This window comes from Falco cherrug, chromosome 3, assembly GCF_023634085.1.
Source record: "Falco cherrug isolate bFalChe1 chromosome 3, bFalChe1.pri, whole genome shotgun sequence".
NCBI classification, from domain to species: Eukaryota; Metazoa; Chordata; class Aves; order Falconiformes; family Falconidae; genus Falco; species Falco cherrug.
The window spans coordinates 69,046,670-69,072,600 of record NC_073699.1 but is presented as its reverse complement, the minus strand read 5'-3'; the positions used below and the strand labels follow the sequence as shown (position 1 = coordinate 69,072,600).

The following is a 25,931-nucleotide window of genomic DNA, read 5'->3' as shown; positions in this document are numbered from 1 at the left end:
AGGTATACTGAATTTTAGGACTGCCGCTTGCCTTAGCACTGTTAAACACCGATTTCTGCACCACCAGGCTGTTTCCCGTAAGTCACAACTCCAGCCTTCTCAGGAAGGGCTCAGATCCTCCCTGCGCGGCCACAGAAGGTGGTTGCTCTCAGAGGACCCGTTCAGAGTGAGGTGCTTGTGGCCTGACAGAAACACACACATCCTGGATGTTAGAGTAATCAATCTACAGTAAAGTAAAAAATTAAAAATAAAAAATGCACATCTGTGAAAGCACTAGTTACACCTGCCGCACATATCATAGTCACACGGCTGTGCATCTTGATAATTACTGCTTGGAAGTGCTGCAGCACAGGTGCTAGTCTCAATCCCCAACCACCTCCAATACAAATACAAACATCCACTCTCACAAGTATGTCCCTTACGTACCTTGTATCTTCAGCAAGTACAACTAAATCATCACTATAAACCAATTTAGCATACAAGCTGCTAAAACTACATTTTGTTAAGTCAGAAAGTTGGTCCTGACTTTTCTGTATCAATTGTAATACCAGTCTCCAACAAAAGAGTCCCGCCACCACCTGTACCCAAGTCTCCTGCTCACTCAGTAACTGCAGCCAACTCCATGGCAGACTTCCAGGACAAGAGCCTTGCACAACACACCACAGGATCCATACCAGTTGTCTGAAGATGCCGGGAGCTTTTCTGAATAAAAGCAAATTGCTTCTATTTGAAGCAGTTTTCTTAAGTAGTAGAAATAAAGACCATGTACTGAAGGCCAGTTCACAAATCTAATATAATAGATAACTGAACAAAAATTGGCAAGATAACGTAACACGTATGTTACCTTACTCCATATATTTTTCTAGTATTTTCTTATTGATTTACTTAATGTGCAAGTTTGGAAAGCTGTTAGGTAGGTTCACCTCATTTTTCTTTACTGAAGTAAACATAGATACAAGTGTATGATAGGACCAAACAGGCAAAATGCAGATAGAAAAACTCAGAATAGCTGGATCTGGAACAGTCATTTCACATGCACTTAATTATCTCCGATCTAAAGAGTTGAACCAAATACATATTTTTTGTTTGGACACATCTGTAGGTATGATGTCTGTAATTAATTGTTCATTCAAAAATGCAGTTTCACGATGCATTTGATGATTTAGGTACACAACAGTTTTAGTTCTCAGCATTGACTAAAAATAGTGATTTTAATTTATTCCTGCTGCCTACAATTACCCACAACCATGTATTTTTAAATATTTCCAGCCTATAAAAATTACTAATTTTTGCCACTTGTGTTTATCTGCATTTAGACTTTGATTTGGATAAATTAAGCTCTCAAGTGTTCCTTGCTTTATGAAACTCTGCATGTTGTACACTTCAACACAAATAAATGACTTCTACCATTAGAGGTTTAAATAATGTAATGTATTTCATGCTCAGCCTGAAGCTGGATTCCAATGAAGTTGCTAATGCACGTAATGATTAAGTGTAACTCAAATACTAACTGTGTTGTTGAAAACATGACAGGCAATAATTTGGTCTATTATATTCTGCCATTTAATTCCCTAGTACAGACATTCTCTGACACGTTATGAAGCAATGATTTACAATTATTCAAGCTGCAAAGGTCAGAAAGTGACATTATAATCATCTACACAGAGATCCCTTCTAATGCACAAAAACTAGGTAATACCACACAAAAACAGTTTTACTAGAGTAGCAACTTTCTATTTAAATTTCCCAAACTGCACAAGTATAAATAATTAATTTACATTACAGTACATTAAGGCATCCTTGAAAATATGTTTTTCCTGCTCCTACCAACAGACTTATGAATAAGTCTTTTTTGCTTGCTAAAAGCAATCTTAAGAGCTGACTTTCACTAAAAGTAGCCTGATATTAACAGTAATCAGTCAAAAAAAAATCTGAAAATCTAAAAAAAATTTGAGAACACAACACACGGGAGTACAACCAATTTTTTTGATGCAGCTGGTAAAAGCACATTCTTGTCTATAAAGTACAAGGATCTATTACCCACTACACTCAATAAAGGCACGTATTTTTCTTTAGACATTCTCAAAGCAACCAGTGTCATTAAAATACTGAACTTTATACAGATTAAGATCTCTGAACTATTCTTTGCATTAACAGCAGCAGCAAAAGTGAAGTTATTTCCATGCTTGGGACACTATAACTCTTTTCAAAGCTTGTTGATATGAGGCTTTAAAAAAATAACTGAATTTACCAAAACACTTATTTAGCAGAACATATTATAACAGCTCCAGACTTAATTGGGAAAAAGAGTTTCAAAGCAAATAGAGCACTGAGGAGCAGAAAGTGAAAAAGATTAATACCTTCATCCACCAAAAGACCAAAACAAAGCAAATAAACCCGCAATAAATAATAATAACAAAAAAAACCCCCACAAAAACCCCAAAACACCAGAACGAGCTACTTCAGCAAAATAAAGGAAAAAACCCAACCTTTTCTACCCCTCTCCAAATTCCTTTGTGTATAGAGACACTTACTTTTATTCCTTAAAATACTTGACTGCTTTATATGGAATAAACATAATAAAGACATTGTTACAAATGTCCTTTCAATTTTTAAGTAGGTAGCAATAAATGTTTATGTGCATGTTTTAAATACTGAAAATTTTCCTAAAAATCTAAACCTACCTTATACCCATCCTCCTTAGCAGATTTTTTAAGTCATAAAGAAAAAAAAAGAAAGCAGCCACCACCCTTACTTGAAGCATGTAACTACATCCCAAAAAAATCTGTTTCTGAAAGCAAAGGCCAGAAAAAGGCAAAGGAATAGTAGATGCACTTTAAAATCAAACATTAATAAATTCTGTTCAAAATCTGAAGTGCAGAACAATGCATTTTTCATGTTCTACCTGAGACATAAAATTTGAAAAATGCATGATAAACCTTTTCACTGCATTTCACCAGGCAAGTGAAACAAAAATTTTAAATGCTGGGCAACCACCATTTGCTCATCTAACCCAGGATATCAGCCAATTTCGGATCCAGACTTTCAAAAATTAAATTCAAATATGCAGCAGTTTGCTACCCACAGAAAATAGATACTACCTCTGAAATAATGGCATCTATTTTATAGCTTTGTGTATGGAAAAGAAAACAATTAACACACATCTGCGATAAGGAAATGAGTAGCAGACTGTTTATTCCAAATGTTAAAACATTAGCGGTGTCCAATTTCTGTGTCATCTAGTTTCTGCTGTGCAGCTGAAGAAAAACAAATCCTGAACTTCAATTAAAAAAAAATAAAACACAGCAAAATTACTGCCTTTTTCAACAACTAAGTGAATTATATACTGTGTACTTTGTATCATGTAAATATGAAGATCATTTGAAATATTAAGACACAGCAAACCCTCCCTAAAACAACAACACAGATACAGCTTTTTTGCTTTTTTTTTTAAGACAAAAATTTCCAGATAATTTTTGTCTTTAAAAAAAAAAAAAAAAGGTGGTATTTTGAGACCACACTAGACCATGATGTTGCACTGACATTTCACCTTTAAAAAGTGCCCAAGCAGATTCAAAAGCTTTTGAAACGCAATTTATCCTTGCAACTAGCAGAGGGCTTATTACTATGAATCTAAAAGTCAGAGGATAGAATATTAACTACTGTAGAAAAGAAAACATAGTGCAGGACCTTCTGTTTGTGACAAAATTACAGAGTTAATGTTCCTGAAAGATCACTTCACCTTTTAAAGCATGATTTTTAAAAAGGTAAAATTTATAGCAATTAAAGCTAATGAAGAAATGCAGCATGAGCTGCTTATGTTCAGGAACTAATAGGTCCACTGAGCATTTCTAAGATTATTTAGCCATCAATGATAATGAATTGACATTGTCAGTGGTGTTAATGTACCAATGCTCTATAGTGCCACTAATCCGATAGCCAATCCTAGCAATTTATTTTTTTTTTATGTTGCTACTTTATTTTTTTAACCTACAGTACCCAATCCTTTCAATTAAAATAGCAGAAATACAGCACAAGCTATTACACTTTCTTCTCTTCTTCCACATATAAGGATGGCATATTCATTATTTGGACTATGGTTCAAACTGCTCTGGTCATTCCTCCTTCTTCAAATCCTGCTCAATTCTTTAGGACTGTTAGCTACAGTACAAAAACATCTTTTCCAATTAAATCAGTGTTAATATATAATTCTTAAAATACACTTTTGGTGTACATTAAGTGAAATGTGATGATTATTTAACCAGGTACATAAATCAGATTTTTGTAAGCACAGGGTATTGTGCTATATGTCACTTCCGTTAACTGTTTTGCCATATCTAAATTGCACAGCTTCAAGTTGTTGATGAAAATTAGCAACACAATACGACACACAAACAGAAAACAAGTACCTGCTTGGCTACCAGGTATGACGTGTCAGCAACATACAGTAAGCAATCAGTTTAGCAAAGTGACTAACATTCAAGTCCACAGTTTAAATCATTCACACATTTTGTTCTCTCTCTTGCATACCCATCATGAATTGCAACTGACAATTGTGTAATTTCTGAGGCAGATTCTAAGAACATGTCAATCCTGAAGTGAAGGAATGAGTTTTTGAAAAAATGAGGTAGCGCTTAATAATTTTAATTCTCTTTTTATAAAAGATACGGTATTAGCTATTTTGAGATTTTTTTACTTTTCCTCTCACAATTAACATAGTTAAATAATATATTTTTTCAGTTTAAGTTAAGGTAATTGAACAAAGAACCATTGTCAAGTTTGTTGGCAACTTGTAAGGAACAGAGTTTAGCCTTAGCTAAACGGTCTTATGTCTCTGTAGTTGTTAACTATCTTCCATGCCAAATTCTTGACAATTCATATAGCAGATAGTAAAGAAGATTTTTCAAATATAGAATAGCCTACCAAGCTTAACATTCATTTTAAACATGCTGCAAAATAGAGAGTAGCACAAGTTATTCCACTACCGATATTCAGTAGACTTAAGAATTAGGCTCATACATTTTTATTTCTTGTTTCAAGAAGTCAGCAATTAATTTTCTTAAGTGAGTAAAAACATCCAAAGTATCTCATAATGCTGCATGCAAGATTATTTGAAAAACAGAGATGAATCAGTGAAAATCACTCAGCTGCATATTCAGCTTAACATTCGCTTGTCCTTTAAAATGTGTAACTCACTTTGTCCTGCAGTAGATCAGTATACTAAGGCGAAAAAAAAACCCACTCCTGCTGAATATTATCCCCAACATCACACCACACCATTCATGTGTGCACTGCATCATCTAATTGAACCTGTGCTGTTCTACACATTAGCCATAAGGCTGCTATAGCAGGTTACATAGGTTTGAGTAAAATGTTTTTATATGATGCATATATTAGTTAATTTCTCCAGCATAATAACATTAAAATACATTTTTAATCAGAACTAGGGTATTAAAATCCAACTTTGAATGTCCTATGATGTACCATATATGCCATGGCATTTTAAAACCTTTTAAACATTTCTGCTAAATTAATTAGTTTTGCATTAAGGAGTCTCAATGCCTTCTATTAAATGCAACACATTTGAAGGACAATTAAACATTATGAACAATCCTTCTGAGGAAATAACGATTAAGTAAAAAAGAAAAACAAGATTTTTTGGGTAACAAACAAGAACACAAGCATACATAAAAGACTTCAATTTATTTTTAAAGTCTTATGCCTGCAATATTTTAGATCCGTTTGTTGGAAAATCATTCTTCTGTTTTGTTTTCGTAAAGAATGAAAACCCTAATGGAGTCCAGAAATCTGTTAATGGTACTAAAATTATAACAGTATAGCAAAAGAAAAAACCCCACACAGTAAAGTCTATATTATATATTTTTTATGTCTTTAAATGGAATTTACAGTTCTCCCTGGCAATGTGAATGAACATCCTATAATTTAGTCAATTTACAGATTACAGGTTCAAATTGACCTTGTAGCCCATAAAATTGCTCATCTTCAGTGCAGGATTAGAAGTGGGAAAAGAATGTCATAACTGTATTTAAGGAATTTACCATAACAATGGAAAGGAGGATATGCATGCATAATTTTAGCCACTCTTGCTCACATCACAGTTTTCAAATCTGAAACAATGCATATCCTGCACTCTTCTCCTGGTTAACCATGTTGGAGACTGTTTCAATTTACTCACCCACAGACATGACACTTGTATTCCCTCATCCCAAGGTGCCTCTTGACATGGTTTCTGGCATCTCCGAGCTGAGCTGTTGCAAAATGGCATATCTTGCACTTGAATGGCTTTGATCCTAAGTAAAATTTAGCATAAGATATGAGTTGAATTAGAATAATGTATCACCCACGGTTAAAGAAATAAAAAATCCTGGAAAAAAATAACCTTTAAAAAAGCCTATCCCACATTTAACCTGTTTGAGATTTTTGCCTAACAGAAAAGGTATCTCGTACAGAAATTTATAACTCCCAGGACACAGACAGTATATACTATACATTACTCATTAAAGTTTCCTTAAGTTCAAGATCACGGAAACTGTACTCTTAACTTTTAATAATAAATTACTCTTTTTCATTATTATTTAAAAAACCCAAAAAGCATTAAATTTGGAAGACAATATAGTAGGCAGATAACCTTTCAACAAGACAGCAAAAGTTGTTCTACACCTTTCTCTGTTTCCAAATGCTGAACCTCAGGTAATGGTCTTAAGGTGGCTTGAAATTAAGATAAACTGCAAAACGTACCTGGTTTTTAAGCAAGTATATTTAAAGTAAAGTAATTTTACAAGTCTTCCAACTTTGAGTAGATTTCACATTAGCACTGGTATTTCAGATTTGTTCTGTCACACACAGAAAATGATTCATCACCTAGCTACTGTAATGACATGCAATGTATGAATATACAGTGGATAAAATATTATGCCTTTATGACTGTTTTATGGTCAAGAATTTATGATTATTCTGCAAACCAGAAGTATTGACATTTTGGCTATTATTTATTTCAAGAACAAACTTTAATATTAAATGTCTACTGCAGACCAAAGAACCCTGAAATTATTTCTCCAAGGAGAAAGTACCAGCCTATTTCTTGTACCACATCAGTTCAGCAAAAAGTCAAATTATTTGTCTATCTTAATTAACAGCAATCCATTCTTGAGGGTGGAAAAACCATTTTTTTTTTACTGAAATAGTTAAATTGGGCATATGTCAGTCCCCATGTTATTACACAGCAACACCATTCTAAAGCATGCTGTAGTACTTTCCAATTTTCTGACCATTAAATCCTTAAATCAATAAATCAAAATCATAGAACTGCAGTTAAAAGTAAGTACAATATGGTCACAGAGTCTCCATATTATGTTTAGTATATGTTTTGTGAAGTACTTCTTCCAATACAGTTAAGCATAATATGAAATATGTGATCTTTAATAAATATACATAAAGAGCTCTGATAAGAAAAATGTTGCACTATATCATACTTGATCAATGAACCTTTTTGCTTTGCCCTTGAAAACAGAATATCCTCCAAGAATCCATTGATGAAATTGAGGATCTTAGTAGAAAATTTTAGAGTCTTAAATTTCAATTTAATTCCCAAAAGCTGACAAAAAATGAAGCATTTAATTTTAATCTTCTAACTGAAATAAAAAAGTCAACAGTACTAAGCACGGGCAGACAAGGTTGAATATTTCACAGTTCAATGACAATGAAGCCAGATCTCTTAATACTTCCATTTCTACTGTTGGAAGTAGATGTAAAATATATTTAGCACCTGAATGGTTATATCTAGTCAGCTTTATATGTTTAAATGTCAAAAGCAGGTTGAGACTGCAGCTAACAGCAATCACATTCTATCAATCACACTGAAAAAAAAACCAGTTTATTTAAATGATCCTGATAAAACTAAATTAATCATTAATTTGGTGACATTTCAAATCAACACTGCATTCTATAAAGAGAGCCCATGCAAATAAAAAAAGTCTATCTTTGCATTAAATAAAAAAGTATAAAAAGTTGATGTTTTAACTTAATCTTCAAGACTAATTGCACAATTAATAACATCAAGGCCACACTGCAGAGGATTTTCGAAATCTGTTGGTGTTTATACTGCTCTTTTTTTGTCATACAATTCAAATACCATGTGGATTCAATCCTGTGTTCCCCTAGTTTCTCTCCTGCTGGTTAAATTGTAGATTTGTTCCTCATTCTCTTACTGCAGGTGTCCCACAGTGTTTCCATACAAGACCTTTGCTGTTTTCCATTTATGTGACTCCTTTGTGAAGAACTCAAGTTCAGACCAATCGTAGCTACGGTGTCCTGACAATACAGAAATGTATTATTCTATTGACTGCTCTCATCCAAAAATCACTGAGGCCTTGAGGGTTTTTTATTTCTTTCTCAGACCCAGAGCTGAATACCTGTTAATATCTCCATTTAAACTCCATGAAAATTCAAGCGCTGGCAGGCTGTAGCTAGTACTTATCACCTGAAACAAAGGCAGCGCAACTCAATTTTAGGCTGCTGGTGCCAAATTTGTTCCAGTATGTTCTTGGATCAAAAACCCCAAAATTTTATACTTAAGACATAGCACGAAGAGTTAAACTAATGGGGCAAAATATCTGTATTTGCCATAAGGCGATCTGAAACAATGCTGAAGCAATTAACCACTTCTTAGCCATACTTGTATCGTCACAAACCTTAACAGTTCTGATACGCTGTGTTAAACATGATACCATTGAATTCACACTTGGCTTTTAGTTCCCAGAAAAATGATAAAAATACTCTCAATATATCATCTTTCCAATCAAATGAGTTAAAAAAAAAGGGGGGGGGGGCGTTGTCAAAAGTTACTTTACCCACAAGTTATAGCTTGGACACAAAGTGTACATTTTCTGATGTTAACAATAAACAATTAGGCCCTTAACAAGAGAACTGGAAAAAGAAAAAAAGAAACAAAAACCACCATCAAATTGAAAATAGACCAAATTTTACAGTTCAGGTCGGACAGACACAAACCATGCTAGTGAACAGCAAAAAGACTGGAGATCAAAGTCCTTATTTTACATTAAGACAATTGAGACCCAAAACTATAAGAAAAAATCACTGCTTTATCTTTAAGCCAGCCAAAGGCAACACCATCTGCACCTGCAAGTATAGCTGCGTCCCTAGCTCAGGCCCAATGCAAAGTCAGCAGAGTTGCATGAAACACCATCATACCATTTCCTCCTGTGTTTAGGACATGGGGAGTAAGATACCACATTGAGCAAACCTTCCATTAACTGAGAAATCTGATGAGAAATGAAACAAAGATGATGTGGTTGCAGGTGATTTTTCCTCAGATGTTGATTGTTAATTAAGTTTATGGGACCTCCATCAACTGCAAACTAAAAAGTCTTCCACCTCTACTACTTTTATTTTTCTTTACACTTCCTCATTTTCACTTGTCAACATGTGATGGACTTACTTGTTATCTCCTCTCTAGCAAAGCTTCCCTTTCATTTGCAATGTGAAAATCTCCTACGTTATTTAACGGTATTTTGAAACATTATTTTTCTATTAATGGAAATCAGTAGTTGTATCTTTCTACAACTTTCCCTTCCCACCCCCACACTGAACTATCACCAGTTACTCAACAAAAAAAAGGCAAGGAGTTGGATATGGTTACACATACATACATATATAGACATATATATGCACATCTGGATGCTGAAGATTTTTTAAAAAGCACATAATCAGAACAATAAATGGGAAAACGTGCAGCTCTGCTCCTATTATGTACCTGGTGTTACCCTAAAACAGATGAGAAGCTAGAAATACCCTGCTTTGCCTCACCAATATTATAAGCCACCGTATATTCACTTGGTGGAGTAGGTCAGTTCCCTCTGCTACCCCTCCCAATAATCCAAAAATATTTGTTTCTTATTCAACTGTATTCACTGTGATACGGGATGGAAGAAAAGGTTCTGTAAGAAAAAATATCACAAGTATGAAAATAGGGATTGGAAGAGAAAGCCTTCTTCCCATTAACTATTAATAAAAGTATCCGCATTACTATTTATGTGAATAAGCAAAGCATAAGAAAAGCATTGCATATAAAGGTGCCATGAGAAAGAGGGCAGATAAAACTCTAAGCTGTAACCCTTCTATAATTCCTCCATATGCACCACCAAAAAATGACTTGCAAAATGAAACATATCCTTTTACTGCTTTGCATATTTAGGGCCATCCAAAAGCACAATAAAAATATACTTCATGATAAGACCTACACACAAGATGTTAAAAAGTACACTAACTTTTACTAAATGTTACAATCAATGATGTAACTTATGTAAGTAGGGTTGCTTTGTCATATATTGATAGTTACCTCACTTTCACATCCACATTAACTTGATTTTAAATGCAATTAATACATATAGTCAAGGAAGACTAATGGACTACATTCTGCACTTAACCTGGTGGACATTTTCAAATGGCACAAGTGACCAGTGCAAACCTATTTTGCATTGTAAACGACTAAATAAATCTTAATGGATTAAGAATGATCAGCTATCAACACACAAGGGAAATTAAGTGCTGAAATGCCTACATTGATTATTTTAAATTATTAGCCTTACTCTGTTCTTGAATTTGTATGCTTTTAGTGAGCTTTAACACATTTACAAGACTTATTGACTATAATTACAAGAGAATTCAAGTAATGGACACATCAATTATAAGCAACATGTCTTGACCAGACAGTTGCATAAAGAATTCTAAAGAGAGCTCCATTAGCATCCTCCCCCTTAGTTTTATTCAGTTTTATCTGCCGTAAGAGGGCATATTAAGGGCTTATACAACTGTTCTGACCATGTGAACACGAGCGTCCCTCTGTAAGACTTAACACTGCATTCAGAGTTGGATATTAGCAGAAGCTATACAGATAACTACGTTATTGACAGGACAGAAGTAATGCTGAAAGTATTAAGTATGTGACTTACTGGCATACATGAATACTGCAGTTATAGTAAAATACTTTGAAAGGTTTGAAATACAATGTCCATGTTCCCCAAGATTAATTTTAAACTTTGTTGTCCAGTCATGCCCTTGGCTTTTCATAAAAAAACCTTACAAAACTATTTTAGGATTATGCCAGGAATTACCATTTTTTTATGTTTCTTTTTTCTTACCTTTTTGTTCTCTTCCTTGTAACCATGCACTAAGTTTCAAATACTGCATGAATTTAAACTATAGCTTCCATAATAAGCCATTATTTAAAAGTACAGTAAAATAAACCTTACAGTTTTAATGAAAATATGTTCAATGAAATGTGAATTTATTATTCAAATCCACTCATAAATTCAACCATGGAGACACCACTTGTCTAAGCAGAGCTCAGTGATTTAGAAAAGCTGTCTATTTAAAATAAAGAATGTATGGCAGGTTTATAGAAACATCACAGTGAATTTTTACATAAATTTAGAACTGCAGCTTATGCATTTTTCTACAAAAATGTTTTTAAATTTTCCACTTAAAATTAAACATAAAAATGAATTGAAAGTGTGATCAGCACAGAAACTAAATCAGATGCTACATCCCTCTGCATCATAACAGCATTACACACTACCTTCCAAAAAGGCTGACCAATTCCAATTCCCATAGCTTATTTCTACAAAAACCTCTTGCTGTTTCTTATTTAGGAATGATCTCATATAAAATGTCTATCCTGAAGCATTATGTAATGCTGAAAGTGGAACTGAATTAAAATGAAATAAACAATTTGGATATTAAACAACTGCAAGGAGGAGGAAGTTAGAACAGCTAATTGTTCTCTCAAACCACCACTGCTTCATTATATAAATTTAAGAACCAATTAGTGGTTACAATTTAGATTAAAGGGAAGGAAATTTCTCTATATGAAACAAAAAGCAGGGTGACTGCGCTTAAAATGTTCTTACATTCTCTGCCCTTTGATCACTGTATTTTCACACCCCTTTAGGTAATTTTGAATTTCACTGGGGGCTCATCAGGCAACATGAATGCCAGTTCATAAGAAATGTTAAAGAGATTAACAAGCAGAAAAAGACCAATGGTATAATTCACTCTGTTTGAAAGAGACCACTTGCAAAGACTGCATTTCCATACCTGTATGGGTACGGATGTGAGCTAGGAAGGCCATGGAATTGCTACTTCTACACATCTTCCCACAATACTTGCAGACATTGCCTTGGTTCTCTTCCCTCTCCCTGTTTATTTGCTCAGTGTCTTCCACAATGTACTTATTCACTTCCCGCAAGAGCTCTTCGTGTTGCTCTTTGATGTGGAGAAACAAGCTCTGCTCTGAATCGAAGGGCTCTGTGCACTTCACACACTTAAAGGTAGCACCTCCTTCAGGCAGCTCCTCCACGCTTGCCTGCTCATTGCGCATGTGCCCAGCGCTGGCCAAGTGCTGGTGAAGGTTGCTCTCTGTGTAAAATGATTTTCCACAGAGTAAACAATGAAAATGTTTTTCTTTTGAAGGATGTTTCATGGCTATGTGAACATTTAGTCCGCTCAAACCATCTGCTAGAAAACCACAGTCATCGCAGCGAATACGTGTCGACTCCCCAAGGGAAATTCCTTCTGACTTCTTCTTTTTCCCACCACTTGGGGAAAGCTCTGCTTTCATGGTAAGCTCACTAGCTTTCACTCCACCTGACATCTGTCCTTCAGCAGAATGGTCAGTGGCCTCCCCATCTTGATGGCTTTTTAACCGCACTATAGAAGAATCAAACTTGCCAAAATTTTGCATTGCCTTTCCTTTATCATCAGCACTGATAACTGTTCCTAAAGCCTCATCACTACTTCCTTCCATGCCCTCAGCTGTTGAGCCATCTGCCTCCCAAACACTGTTATTTATAGTTACTTCTACTTCATGTTGTGCTTCCACAAGGGCTTCTTCCTCCTCCCCAGTAGGATCCTCTTTCAAACTTCTGTCACCCTCTAAACTATGTATATTTTGTACCGTTTCTCCAATGTTTCCAGTAAAATTTGATTGCTCTACTGCACTACTTGTTTCTGGAAGAGTTAGCACAAGTGGGTTATTTTTCTTCAGTGATATTTTTTTGAAAATAGATGCGTTTCTACACTCTACTTCGGGGTTTTCTCTATTTGCATCCAAGTTTTCCTCGCCTTTTCCTGAATTCAGGTTTGTGTTGCTTGATCTATTTTGATTTTCTGCAGTGCAATCATCAGCCGAGTTGAGCAGCTCCTGCCCATGCCTACTTTGCTGCAACTTGTAAGTACCTGTTTCTTTAACTGATGCTTCCTTGTCAAGTTTAACACCTTTATCTTTCTGAGGAGTTTGCTGAAATCCTTCACAAAAAAAGTTTTCTCCTCCATTTTTAGACTCCTCTTCAAGTTCACCTTCTACTGCATTTTGGCAACTGCTGCTTTTAGGCATTCCTGGAGATGCAGTTTCATCTAATACAGTACACTCAGTTAAGCTTTTACTCATATGATCACCTTCTGCTGCATCATTGGCACATTTTGTTTCACCCAAACCAGTTTTCAATTCTCCTGCACTGGGATGGTGCTCCTCTCCAGACAAAGCAGTGCCTTCTTTAGTGGTATTTGCTGTGCTTGCTTCCTCCCCAGAAGAAGAATAAACGTAAGATTCTCTTCTAATTTTATGCTTCTCTGTCGCTGCATGCCTAATCATCTCTCTGCGAGTAACAGCATAGTAGTCACAAGCCATGCAGTAGTATTCAAATTGTTTTGTATGTTTTCGTTTCACATGCAGCTCTAAAGAAGATGAAGAATGAGCAATGAAGCTGCAGTGTATGCACTTGTTGTCATTTGCACCCATTGCTCTTCTCTGGAAACATGGGTCACCATCTGGAGTAACCCTTGCTGGTTCCAGAAATATACGTTGGTTTATATTTAATGGATTGCTAGTATGCTCCAAATCTGGCAGCCTACTGGCATTTACAATTTTTAGTTCTGCATCTCCTTGCTCAACTTCCTGATTGTCTAAGACAGAGTTTTCCAAATCTGATGACTGGCTACCATCCTCAACATGTTCACAGAAGGCAGTCATGGGGCTATTAACCTTCTTGTTCATGGATTCAGAATTACCTCCTTCAGGGCTAACGATGATCTCCGAGTTCTGTTTTCCACGTCCTTCTATTTCAACACGACTTTTGTGTTTTTTGGTTGCACAATGGCGTTCCATATCTCCTTTGGTTACAGTGTAGTAATTGCAAATCTTACACAAATAGCTGTACTGATGACTGTGCTTTCGTCTGATGTGAACAGTCAAATTTGTGACACTGGAGGCCAAAAGACCACAATGAGTACATGTCCTAGAAATAGTGCCCTTGGGTTTTCCTCTTTTGGGTGCATTAGCTAAAACCAATTCATTTTCACCAATCCTTTGATCAAGTGGAACAAATTCCTTATTTCTCGGTATGTTTTCCACAGAAGAGGATGAAACTTGTATAATTTCTTTATCTAATTCTATATTCCCACTCCCAGAAACTGAAGGATCCACCACTGTTTTAATACCACCAACACCAACACAAACCTTTTCAATACATTCTTCAAAACGTAGTCCAATGTTGTTTTTCCTGGCATTTTCTAGGTGCTTGCTTCTTTTGATATGCTTCTCCATTCCTTCCTTACTCAATGAGTAGAGATTACATGCTTTGCAAAGGAAGTGATACTCCTGTGCATGTCGGAGTTTTATGTGCCTTGTAAGAACTGTGGAAGATCTCGTCTTATAAAAACACTTTTTACATTGAAACTGGGTTTTATTCAGAACAGAATGCTTTAGCTCATTTCTGTGATTTATGAATGAAGATTCTGGAGGTTTTGCTTTCATTGGTGCTTCCACTTCCTTCTCAAGATTTTGGCTATTGTTTGATACTGGGTCACCATAAGTTATCACTTGCAACGTCTGATCACAGTTACTCAATGGAGTAGCTTGCTGAAGTAATGAACCATCATGTTTCTCATTTTTTTGATGATTTATCAGGTCTTCTTCTACATGAAAAAAGAGAATGCAAGTTGGACAGCTATGGGACATATTATGCACTTCACTCATATGACTTCGAAGGCCGATCACATTCAGGCTGGTAAATGAACAGAGCTGACAATTAAAGCTACAACCACCCATCTGGTGTTTACTGTCCTGACAGTGTTGCTTCATGTCTTCCCTGACTCCAGAGGAATAACTACACATCTGACAATGAAACTGGATCCTTTTTGTATGAAGCTTTGCAACATGAATTTCCAAACTTCTTCTGTTCTGAAAAACATAACCACAGTTAATGCAAGTATGAAGAAGACCATGATCAGCAGTAAGTTTAACATCAGAATCTTTAGTATCTGTACTGCTTGAAGAAAGGGTATTTGGCTTATCTTCAGTAAGATCTTGAATTTCTGAGGGAGTATTATAATTACTTTCAGCATCTGCTTCTAATTCTGTATGTGACATAGGGCTTGAATCAACAGGTTCAAGCTGTGTGCTGGAGATATGCTTCATGTGTACTCTCAGAATTTCAGACTTGCCTCTCTTACCCAACAAGCTGTACCTTCTTTTAACCTGCCTTTTTAATCTAAAAGACCTACTTTGTCCAAATGAAGACCTTAACAAGACAACATTTCTTTTATGTTCTCGTCTATCAAATCTCCTTGTCGTGTTTAAACTTCTAACTAGCTTTTTGGTAGTTGGAGGTAGTTCTGTTTTCTTCAAGATATTTTCTGAGGGTCCTGGTATTTCTAGTTTTTCAGTACAAACTTCACAATTTCCTTGTACACTGGAAGAAAGCAACGCTTCTTCGGTCATAGTATCGTCTTTTTGAGTGGGAACATTTGAAGATGGTATCTTTTCAACAAGTTCAGTGCAATCGTTTTGTTTAGACAAGCTTACTTTTGAGCCTTTTGGTGCACTGCAAACACTTAATTCTTTTGCATCAACAGTTCTTGCCCTTAATTTGCTGGTCGCAGGTTTTGCTCTGACATTCCTTTCTTTGGTTGCAGTAGTTTGTTGGGTTTTAAATGATTTTTTTGTCAATATCTGTACAAGTCCTCCCCGTGCAGCAAGATTTTGGCGTCGAAGGTGCGTCTTGCCAAGGAAATGAGAATTTAGGAGATTTTCTTCAGCACTCTGAAAACCACAAAGATCACAAGAAAATATCTTGGATTTCTCATGGTCTTGTTTAACATGTGTATGTAATGTCGAAATACATTCAGCTGTGCAACTACAGTGAGGGCATGTTAGCTCTTTGGATTGTTTAGAGGGGCTTTCTCGTTTATGTTTTTCTATATCAGAGCAGGAAGGTAAACAGAGATCACTTATTTTGCCTTTAAGGTCTTTCTCTGTGTTTCCAACTGTATAGCCAACACTGCTTTCTTCTGAAGATGGTAAGTTATCAGGAACAGCAGCTGGCTCCTCTTGTGAATGTTTATTTTCCTTGTGAATCTTCAATATGGCACCATCAGCACATTTGAAATCACAATGTAGGCACAGGAAATTTGCATTAAATATATCATCATCAAGACAACCAGCAAATCCTTCCTTCTTTACAGCTCCAGCTACCACACTACTTGCTTCTTCAGCTATGATTTTGTGCAATTTCCTTTCAGTATCTTTCATGTCTTCTGAAGAACTCCACTTTCTTTTTCTGGAGACATTTTCAGGCTTGCCTACTTCAACAGCATCCAGGTTTGGTGATTCATTTTCAGGCTTGCCTATTTCAACAGCATCCAGGTTTGGTGATTCTGACAGTGCCCTTTTGTTCGTGCCATTCTCTTTTCTTTTCTTTTCAAGGCCCTTGACCACTTCATCTGACATAAGCCTTGTTTTCTGCTGAAATGAAGAGTCACATCCAGCATTTTCTCCTGCTGTGTTTCTCTGGCAATCTTCTGTCAACTCAGTTTGTAAACTCTCATCAACATCATCCCTCTTCTTATTTTCTGCCCCATCCATGCTTAACATTGATATTATCAATTGTAGGTCATTTGGCTTAGTACCTATAAAAGAAAAGAGTTATTATTAGTCTTTTACACACAAGTTAAAAGACTCAAGTAAAAAAAAGAAGCAATACAGCAAATTAAAATCACAGCAGAAAGACAGACACAATGAAAGATACGAGGCTACATTTTCAGCATGGTGTCTAAACTTAAGACATCTAAAACTCAAACCAACTGCTAGGTACTTGGTTACAGAGCTCTCACTGTGATAAGCACCGAGTGAGTGAGCACTAGCTTCCATATTTTTCATGTAATCAAGTCATTTACTACATGCTTGAACTTGGGCAGAGAAGCCTAACCTTTGTTTCTGGAAGAGTATTTAGAACATGAAACACTAACAGCTTTCAGGGAACCAGCCATGGGATGTTCAACTCTTCCTGAACTAGAATCCTGGTTCTCAAATTTAAAAGCTCCAAGGAGGAAAAGGTCATGACCACAACAACAAGGTTAAACATTGTAAGTATGAAGCTTTTTTTCCTTCCTCTGCTTAAGATTACCTGCTGAAGAGAAAGAGGGAAAACACAGATAGAGCCATGTACTAAAAGAATATGCCTCAAATATAATTCCCCATCATTACTAAAATATCCTCTAAAACTTCATTTCCCAGGTGGAGGAGGGGGGTAATGAAACAGCCACCCAGAGAAGGGCAGCATCTTTGAACCTCAGCACAAACTCTAACCATCCAAATCCAGTTACCAAAAGCTTTTGCTCAACTGCCCAGTGTGACCTTCCTGCTCCCAAAAAGATGTCACCACTAGAAAACCGATGCTCCCAACACAGTTTATAAGAGGGATGGGGGTAGGAAATCAGATCTTGACATTTATTACCTTTTCATTTTGATATGAAGCAATTGAGAACTGAGAATGCATTTCATTTTAACAGATGATTAAATACTAAATGTTTATCTATTGTGCTTTAGACTATGATTTAAACATCAATTTGCTGCAGACCCAAGTATCCAGTTTTTTGTTCAGTTACCCATTGAATGAGGCCATGACCACAATTGTAAGTACTTTCTGACAAGATTAAGTAATTGCAGTGTTGATACAGACAACACAGGGTACAAAAAACTATTCAAGTACATGCTAAAAAAAATGCTTATTTTTGAGGACAAAGTAAGAAAATATTAAATTGAGGAAATACACTCAAATCAGTTGGACTTATTACCTATGGAAGTAAAAAAAAATGCTTTTCTGCTTAATAATTTATGGAAGGCCTATAAGGAATTGAGTGCACAGTTGTTGTATATATTGAACAGTTTTTCAACTGTAGGGCTACTCATAGAGCTAAAGTACTGACCAAACTTATACCAAGCTAGCTATACCTCCATAACAAGAGAATAACCACCTCCAGATCACAACAGCCCTTTGGAGGACCCAGATATTGCTTCTCTAACTGTGGTTTTCTGATTCTTATACACTACTGTTTTTCTTTGTTCACTAAACATGATAGAAACTATCACCATTAGTCAGATGTAAAACAATCGGGTCTATATTCTCAGATGGTTTAAGTCAGCATATTGTCAGTATTTTCAAAAATGCTACAGCAATTAATAGCAGTGGAAGATGAAGCCTTTGAAGTGCAAGCTTACCCTGAAAAGGTTTATGAGCACTGTTTGGGATACAGAAAGAAAGATCAGATGAAAATTATGTTGTTAAAGCGCAGTACAGCTTTTTTTTATATAACTTGGGAAATATCAATAAATTACTTCTGTGATGAGTGCTATAAGTCCATCCTTAACCGATTGTATGCAGCAGCTGTGCGTCCTTTGCCTTGCTGCACCTCCCCAGCAGGTTCCCAGCCCACCACGGAGACCTGACCACACTTCCCTTGCATGGCCTAGGGAAGAACAGCAGTTTTTTTCTTTGCTGTACAAGACAATTTTCAATCTCAAACCAGTTCTCCATCTTCTTTATAGGACACTTTCCTCTCAGGCCATCTGATTTATAAGAGAACCTGTCCAGCAGTGAACTAATACCTGCTCTGGAAATTTCCGCTATCAAAGGTTGTATCGGGATAATTAGGGGGTTTTGCATTGATAAAAATTCATACATTCAAGACATATTTATAAGTAGGGGACTGGTGGCTCCACACTATACCCTCTTCTGCCACACTTCACGCCATCCTGTCATTTGATTTAAATGTTAAAGTGCTGTCACACCTAGATCAATCTCTGACAGAAATCACAAGCTACTTCCAGCCAAAGATAAAGTACTCATAGGAGGTGGATGCTCCCCAGCTCTGAGAGGCAGGTATCAGCAGTCTCTGCCACACAAGTGCAGATTCAGCTAATCTCTGCTAGCCTTCCACACACCTCAAAAAAACATGGCTGATTATTTGCGTACAGTATCTGCAGGTTAGCCTTACTTCTCAGCATTTATTCACTAACTCTCCAATAGAAGTTCCTCCTGTTCTGTGCTCCACCAAAAATCTAGGATCACAACCTCAGCTGTGGCATCCAACCTTGTCTTCAACTCAACTGTATTGCACCAATTAGGGATTTTTTCAAGTGCTTAGAAAAAAAAAATCTATTTCCCTTACTTTATCTTTGTAAACTGTTTGTAGTCACAACTACAAGCTAGTTGCCGGGCAAGTGAAAAACACAAAACACAAATCTCATAGGTGCTGCCAATAATTTCAGTATGAAATTAAAATAGTGATACATGTAATACAAATAGGCAAAGAGACCTTATGCCCCAACCTTCTAGACTAATTCCTCCAGCTCTCCAAGTCAACAGCAAATGGAGATACCTATCTCTGTCTTCATTTCATGATAAACTCCTAGCATGCAGACTGAGGATGCACTCCACTTCATTTACAGGCAGTACTCCTAATGAAGTCAACAGCCTCACATCTATCCCCACAACTGATAACAAAGCAATGGCTCCTCGGCTGCACAATGTAAGTTAGCTGTAGTAACAATTAACTATACACCTTTATAAGATTCATCTCTACCTCACACCTGAATTTTCATGAAAATCATCTCCCCCTGCAAACTCTTCCTACAGTTAGATTTGCCTCTGTCCCACCTCCATACAAACTGTCAAAATATCACTACATGGGAGTATGCACCTTCATGAAACCATCACCCAGAAAGAATTTTCTATGCAAGAAAACAACTATGAGTCAGTTCCTGTTGTTTCTCTAAAATTATTCCTATATTAATTAATCTAAGGAATTAAATTGCCTTCAATTTCTTTTAGTTCTCTCTTGAAGTTGCCTTTAGGACAAGAGCAAATCTTCTGAGGTAAAACACTTAATGGCAACTGTCACTACTTTTTGCTGGGACCATGGTCAGCAATTTGCTGAGCTGTGGTCCATTGTCCACATCTCAGACAAGATCTAGACCGCAACATTGAACCACGTCTCTGTTTCTCCCCACTATGGTCTTTGCTCAGGTAACACAGCTGTGTCTCTAACACAATTTCAGTAGCACATGCCTCAGCTTCCTTGATGGGAGAGTACTGCCTCACACCCAAAGGGAGCTGTGGGCAGGCCTCTTCTCAGCTTCCTTGCATGGATTATTGCACAAATGACTATCACTACTTGAAGAACGCATTCAGCATACCATAAGCCTCCTCTAGGCAAAAGGAGCCTCTAGTGTTTTCTCTGCTGTAAGCTCTCCTGAAAGCCCCTTCTCAGATTTGCTATAGGACAGGAGGGCAATGGTAAAGCAACAATCTAGTCACAAATCTGGATGGTCCTAATCCTCAGCCTACATGAGCCAACTCGCCTCCGTTCTCATCAAAGCCACTAGTACTGATTAAGGGCTAGCCTACAGTTGGTATTAATACAGGAACCAATGCTTCAGAGAAGGCATCAACAGCACTCTGAGTTTGCACAGTCCCAGTGACCGCATGACACACAAAGTTAAATGAGTTCCTTTTTGCAAAATTAATCTCGGATCAAACCTTAGTCTGGCACAGGGATTGTCATCAGGAGCAAAGAATCAGCATCTGGAATTTGATTAAATCAACTGGTAACCAAAACCACATTCTAGATGCAACAAGTAACCTTCTGCAGCCACGGCAGCTTAAGCACACACTTAAGTCCAATTCCTGTGTATTAGTGTGACTGAGTAAGCCTTTTGATATCAATCTAACGCTGGCAAACTCATACAGCAGCAGAAGCGGGGAAGAACAGCTCTTAAACTACCGTAGTCATGGACCAACAGGACTAAAAACGATTAAGATGCAAGCTCTCATGCCTTTTCTTGTACCTTCACCTTTTAAAGATACCAGTTACATCTTTACAACTAACATCTAAAGTGCAACAAAACCTAACCGCTTAATGTATTGCGTAAATAAACACAAACGGATTTATACAGGCTCCAAGGCTTCGCTGATGGTATTGCCAGGTACAACACAACAGAATGGCAGAGCCCAGGATCAAGCCCAAGCTAAGCAGACAGCCATCAAATCTTCAGTATTTCCATAGTTTAAAACCCAATTCTGTCAAACAGCACTCTCTTAACATCATATTTGATGTTCAAAATGAAGCTGTTCTAATTCAAAAGTGGGTTGACTTTTTGTAACATAAATCTTTTGTTAATGTTCATATAAATCAAGTATAGCTGAACAGATTCTTAAAGGATATGACCAAAAATTAATTTGCCACATTAGCTTCAGGTTAACAAATTCTTCTGCTTGGAGACAGTCATACATTACCTAATGCATTTTAAGGTTCTTTGCAGCACACTGCTGTTCCTGAGTTTTGGAAAGAAACCTGTTGTGGCCTCAACATTTTTGCACAGAAAAAGCTAAGCTCAGTAATTCTACTGGAAATAGGAGCTAAGTCTTTAACATAATGCCTTTTTCTTCAATGATTTTCCAAGTATCCAAGAGGTGGAACATGTTTTTAAGATCTTCGAAAGCAAAATGTTTGTCACACGTTACATCTGCATAGGCCAAAATTAAAAATCTTCACAGAATATATGAGGAGATACACACATTTTTAAATCACAAGTGCATAATACACAATACTTCAGCTGTGTCACAGATACAAATATAACTAAAGATTCTCCTCTCTCATTCATTGGGATTTGCAAAGTTAGAATCGTGGAGCTTTTGTTTCAACATTTAATCAAATTTAAAAGATGTTCCACAGTCACAATTCAACACCATCTCACTACCTATAAAGAAGAAAATGAATACAAAAAATGGGGAAAACACCACTTTTTGAGCTGCTACCACCATTTTTTACCAGGTAACACCACCAATTTTTGAATTCTTCCTGCAAAGCTTTTTTTGTACATTGATATAGTATCTGCTACAGTTCTATACAAAAACATCAGTCATTTGTGGACAGATGTTTTCTTTGATGGAAAGAGAAAACATTTTAGTTTAACTTTTTTCAAGTTTTTTTCCTCTGGTCCAAAAAATAGTATAGAATTTCTCTATGCCAAAAGGTGGAGACAGTGCAGTTAAGACATTCAAAGTAAGACGTGTATTGCCCTAATCCTCAGATGAAATTTAGAAAGTAGTAATCATAAATTAAGATCAAAAGAACAAGCAGTTCAGTGATGATCCATAAACCTGTAATGAACTGCAAAGTTCCTTAACTTGATGCTCAATACAATTTTATTTACTTCTCTTTTTGTTCATACGCCAGCTCGCTAAGGGAAGGGGTAGGAATGTGTACAGAAGAACACAAAGAAAGTATATTTTCAAGTACTAAATTCTACCTTGTTTTTTATTTTTTATGCTAATTCTGGCATTAGAATTCTCAAAGTACTTCTCAGTAAGAGTAATATAGTATCCAAGTAATCAATACCTAACCTGCAGTGTTTGTAAAGGGTATGACACATGGAAAACAGAGTTTCTTCTTTTTTTCCAGTAAAAATTCCTCTTTTTCAGACAATTAATTCTTTCAGTGAAATCATGGATACAGTGAGGCAAAATAATTTTAATGAGCCCCTTAAATAGCCTGCACAAAACTGAATGTGAACAACCCATCTCAACATACGACCTTTGTGTCAAATAAACATCTTCTCATTTTCAACGGCATAACATCCTTCCTAAATCAAATCATATGTCTGTCTTATGGCCTTAGGAAGTTACCTCACTTCCTCCACAGAGGCCAATCCAAGAGAACAGTCTCCTCAGCAACGGAATACAGAAGACAATACAATTATTTCTTCAAATAGAACAAAGTTAACCTTTATTTTGAGGAGTATTTGATGCTATCCATTACAAACATGTATTTTTCCCTTGCAGCTCAAGAATGCTGGAACTTCAAGCTTTGCATTGTGAACCTGTTCTTCATACAAAACCACTCATTTTTGTAAAGCACCAGAACCTCCTTGGGAGACTTTTGAACAAGCTATAGGCTTTCAAAGACTAAAGACTGAAATTTCCACATTGATGCTTCTACAATAGTTAAAGTAACAAAATAAAGAACCCTCTGATAAGCCATCATTTGTATATCCCTGAAAACAAGTTATCTACACCCATTAACTTCATTTTCTCGCAAACAGCCAAAAGAACTGTTAACAACATCACAGGAAAACGCATTCTGCCATACTACTCACATGCTTCTTGCTTCTGCTTCCAAACCACTGAAAGTCCTTCTGGATGGGCAGAAATTGCCAACATAAAGGAAGTTCTTACGAATTCCTGATAAAGAATATATTCTTTAATTCACACCAGAAAAATGACAAGAAGAAGGGTAGGCTCCATAGCTCATCATCCACTCACTTGACAAAAAGCCAAATTCTGCTAAATGCAGCAGTGACCACTGATTTCTTCAGCTTTGAAGAGGAAGTCAAAACGGAAAGACATGGATGCACGCTCATTTCAAGTGCTGTCAGAATCAATAGGTACATCTGTCCAAGATAGTGAATAGGAGGAAATGCACTAGTATCTCCTAAAAATTGTTGAATAACCAATCTCAATTTTTAAAAATTTAAAAACATCCATATATTTTGAATTGTAAGTTCAAGGAATTTTGACTATTTCCAGAGCTAGCCATACATATAATAGCAACAAAAATATTCAATAGAAACTTCTGAGGATCCAAGAAAGATCGTATTCATATTAGACTGTGACATTTATGGATGAAAAGCACTGTTTAAGTATTCTCAAAACACTTTAGAGTTTATCAGGTCCATGAAATAAACTTTCAGGAAAGAAAATGTTCATTTTTCACATACAGTAATGAGTCCCACAGTTTGTGGGAATTCTCAGAATGACATGGTTTCATGCAAGAAGCAATTCTCACCAACTTCACCAATTAAAATAGCGAGAAGCAAAAAGTAAATGCAATTTGAATCTCTTTTCTGTCATAGGCTGTAATACGCTCTTATGTACAGTGGACCACACTGGAGCTCATCAGAAGTACACAGGCACTATCACTGACACCTGAAAAAAAATGTTGGAAGTCTTAACTTGTTCCTGCACTTTGGCAGCAAAAGATAAAACTAAGTTGAAACTGCTGCTACTTGCAAACTGGCTCTCAGAATTTTTACCCTAGAAAACCAGTCCTAGAAGTCCTGACTCTTTTCTCCTTTAAAATATAAGGAGTATGAATTTCCTAAGTGGCTATTCTGGTGTTTAACACTTGCCAGGATTTACTAAATTTCCATTAACCTGTGTTCAAAATGAAACCTAAAAGACAAAAAAAAGATGGCTTTGTTGGCCCCTTGTTTTAAACTACCATATCATACAAAAAGCAACAACAGGCCTCCATCATCACAGCCTAGGATGCATTTGTCTACTGACACTGCTTGAGAAGGCTTAAAAGCCAACACAAACAGCTAGCTCTCTGCTGGCTGGGAATCAAGAACCCATTCTTTGAGTTACTTGAACCAAGATGCAGAAGGGAAGTCAGAACTAGAAAAAACTGCAATATTTTTCTTGCAGGGAAGAAGGGGGGTAAAAAAAAGAGATTTTTAATCATTGAAATATTCTCTTCATTTCTTATAAAATAAAAAAAATTAAAATAAGATATTGAGCATTTTTCAGATATTTATTACCCAGGTATTCACTGAGCCATAGCTCACTGAATATAAGAAAAGAACCTAACCTATATCATTTTAAATTGAAGGTAGGCTGCTAATAGATGGAATGTATTTTATCCACAATTAATGCAAGTATGCCAAAAAATTACAGCTAAATGAAATAAATAAAACTTTAATTAAAACAACAAGAACATACATATTAAGTGTAAAATCAGGACACCAAAACTCAAGAAAAGGCATTAAGGAGGGAAGATGGTAGGAAGTAGAAAGGGAAATTTAACATATTTTAAATACTAGTATTTTCTGAGTAATCATTTTAATTGCCTTGCCTGTAGCTCTTTAATGACATCCTACTAACGTAAATCAGGCCTACATGGTTTGGTTTACTGTATATATCACCATCTTTTAACTTACTGAGGCAAAGAATGCATGTAGTGGTGCGTGTACGTATGCACATGCTTCTCAGTGTTGCACATCCTGTTTTCCTCTTGTCAGCTGCCCATCCAAGCAGCTCAGCTGAAAGGAGTTGCACCAGTTTTTGGCTGAACAGGTAACATAAGCACTTAAGATTGTTTGTGCGGTGGGTTAACAAAGTTTCCAGAGAAAAGTACAAAGTGTACACATGCTTCTACAGAAAAGGAGAAATTAATAAAAATTAAAGTATTCTGATGACACCTGGTGGCCACTTCACAGAAGGAAGTAATTGCATTTCATCTGAAAAAAGCAGATCAAATAGAAAAGTGTTACATGTTCTTTTGGTAAGCATATCAACAGAAATGACAGCTGATATTATTATCAATTAGAACATAATCTCATTGGAATATACATGTTTACATGCCTGTGTATATCAAATTACTGTATTACTGGTATAGACAATCAAAAATTTAACTATTAAAGACAAAACCTGTTTTTCTGCACAATGAAATAGAAGAAAGCACACTGGAGGTATTTCAGCTCAATCCTACAAGAC

General features: G+C 36.2%; 1 protein-coding gene and 1 long non-coding RNA gene across 2 annotated transcripts in view; one reads left to right on the top strand and one right to left on the bottom strand.

Annotated features, from left to right (window-relative positions):
- The window catches only part of ZNF407 (zinc finger protein 407), a 344,031-nt gene that overhangs the window by 300,114 nt on the left and 17,986 nt on the right, over window positions 1–25,931 (bottom strand). The window contains exons 2-3 of the mRNA XM_055703745.1: window positions 12,136–17,004; window positions 6,197–6,311 (exon numbers count right to left, since the gene is read on the bottom strand). Of these exons, the coding sequence (XP_055559720.1) occupies window positions 6,197–6,311; window positions 12,136–16,969 (4,949 nt within the window). The 5' untranslated portion in view covers window positions 16,970–17,004. The remainder of the gene's footprint in view (window positions 1–6,196; window positions 6,312–12,135; window positions 17,005–25,931) is intronic.
- On the top strand, window positions 17,019–24,147 carry LOC129735495 (uncharacterized). The gene is made up of 3 exons (XR_008731202.1): window positions 17,019–17,460; window positions 17,924–18,009; window positions 18,923–24,147. It is a non-coding gene; the product is annotated as an uncharacterized LOC129735495 (long non-coding RNA).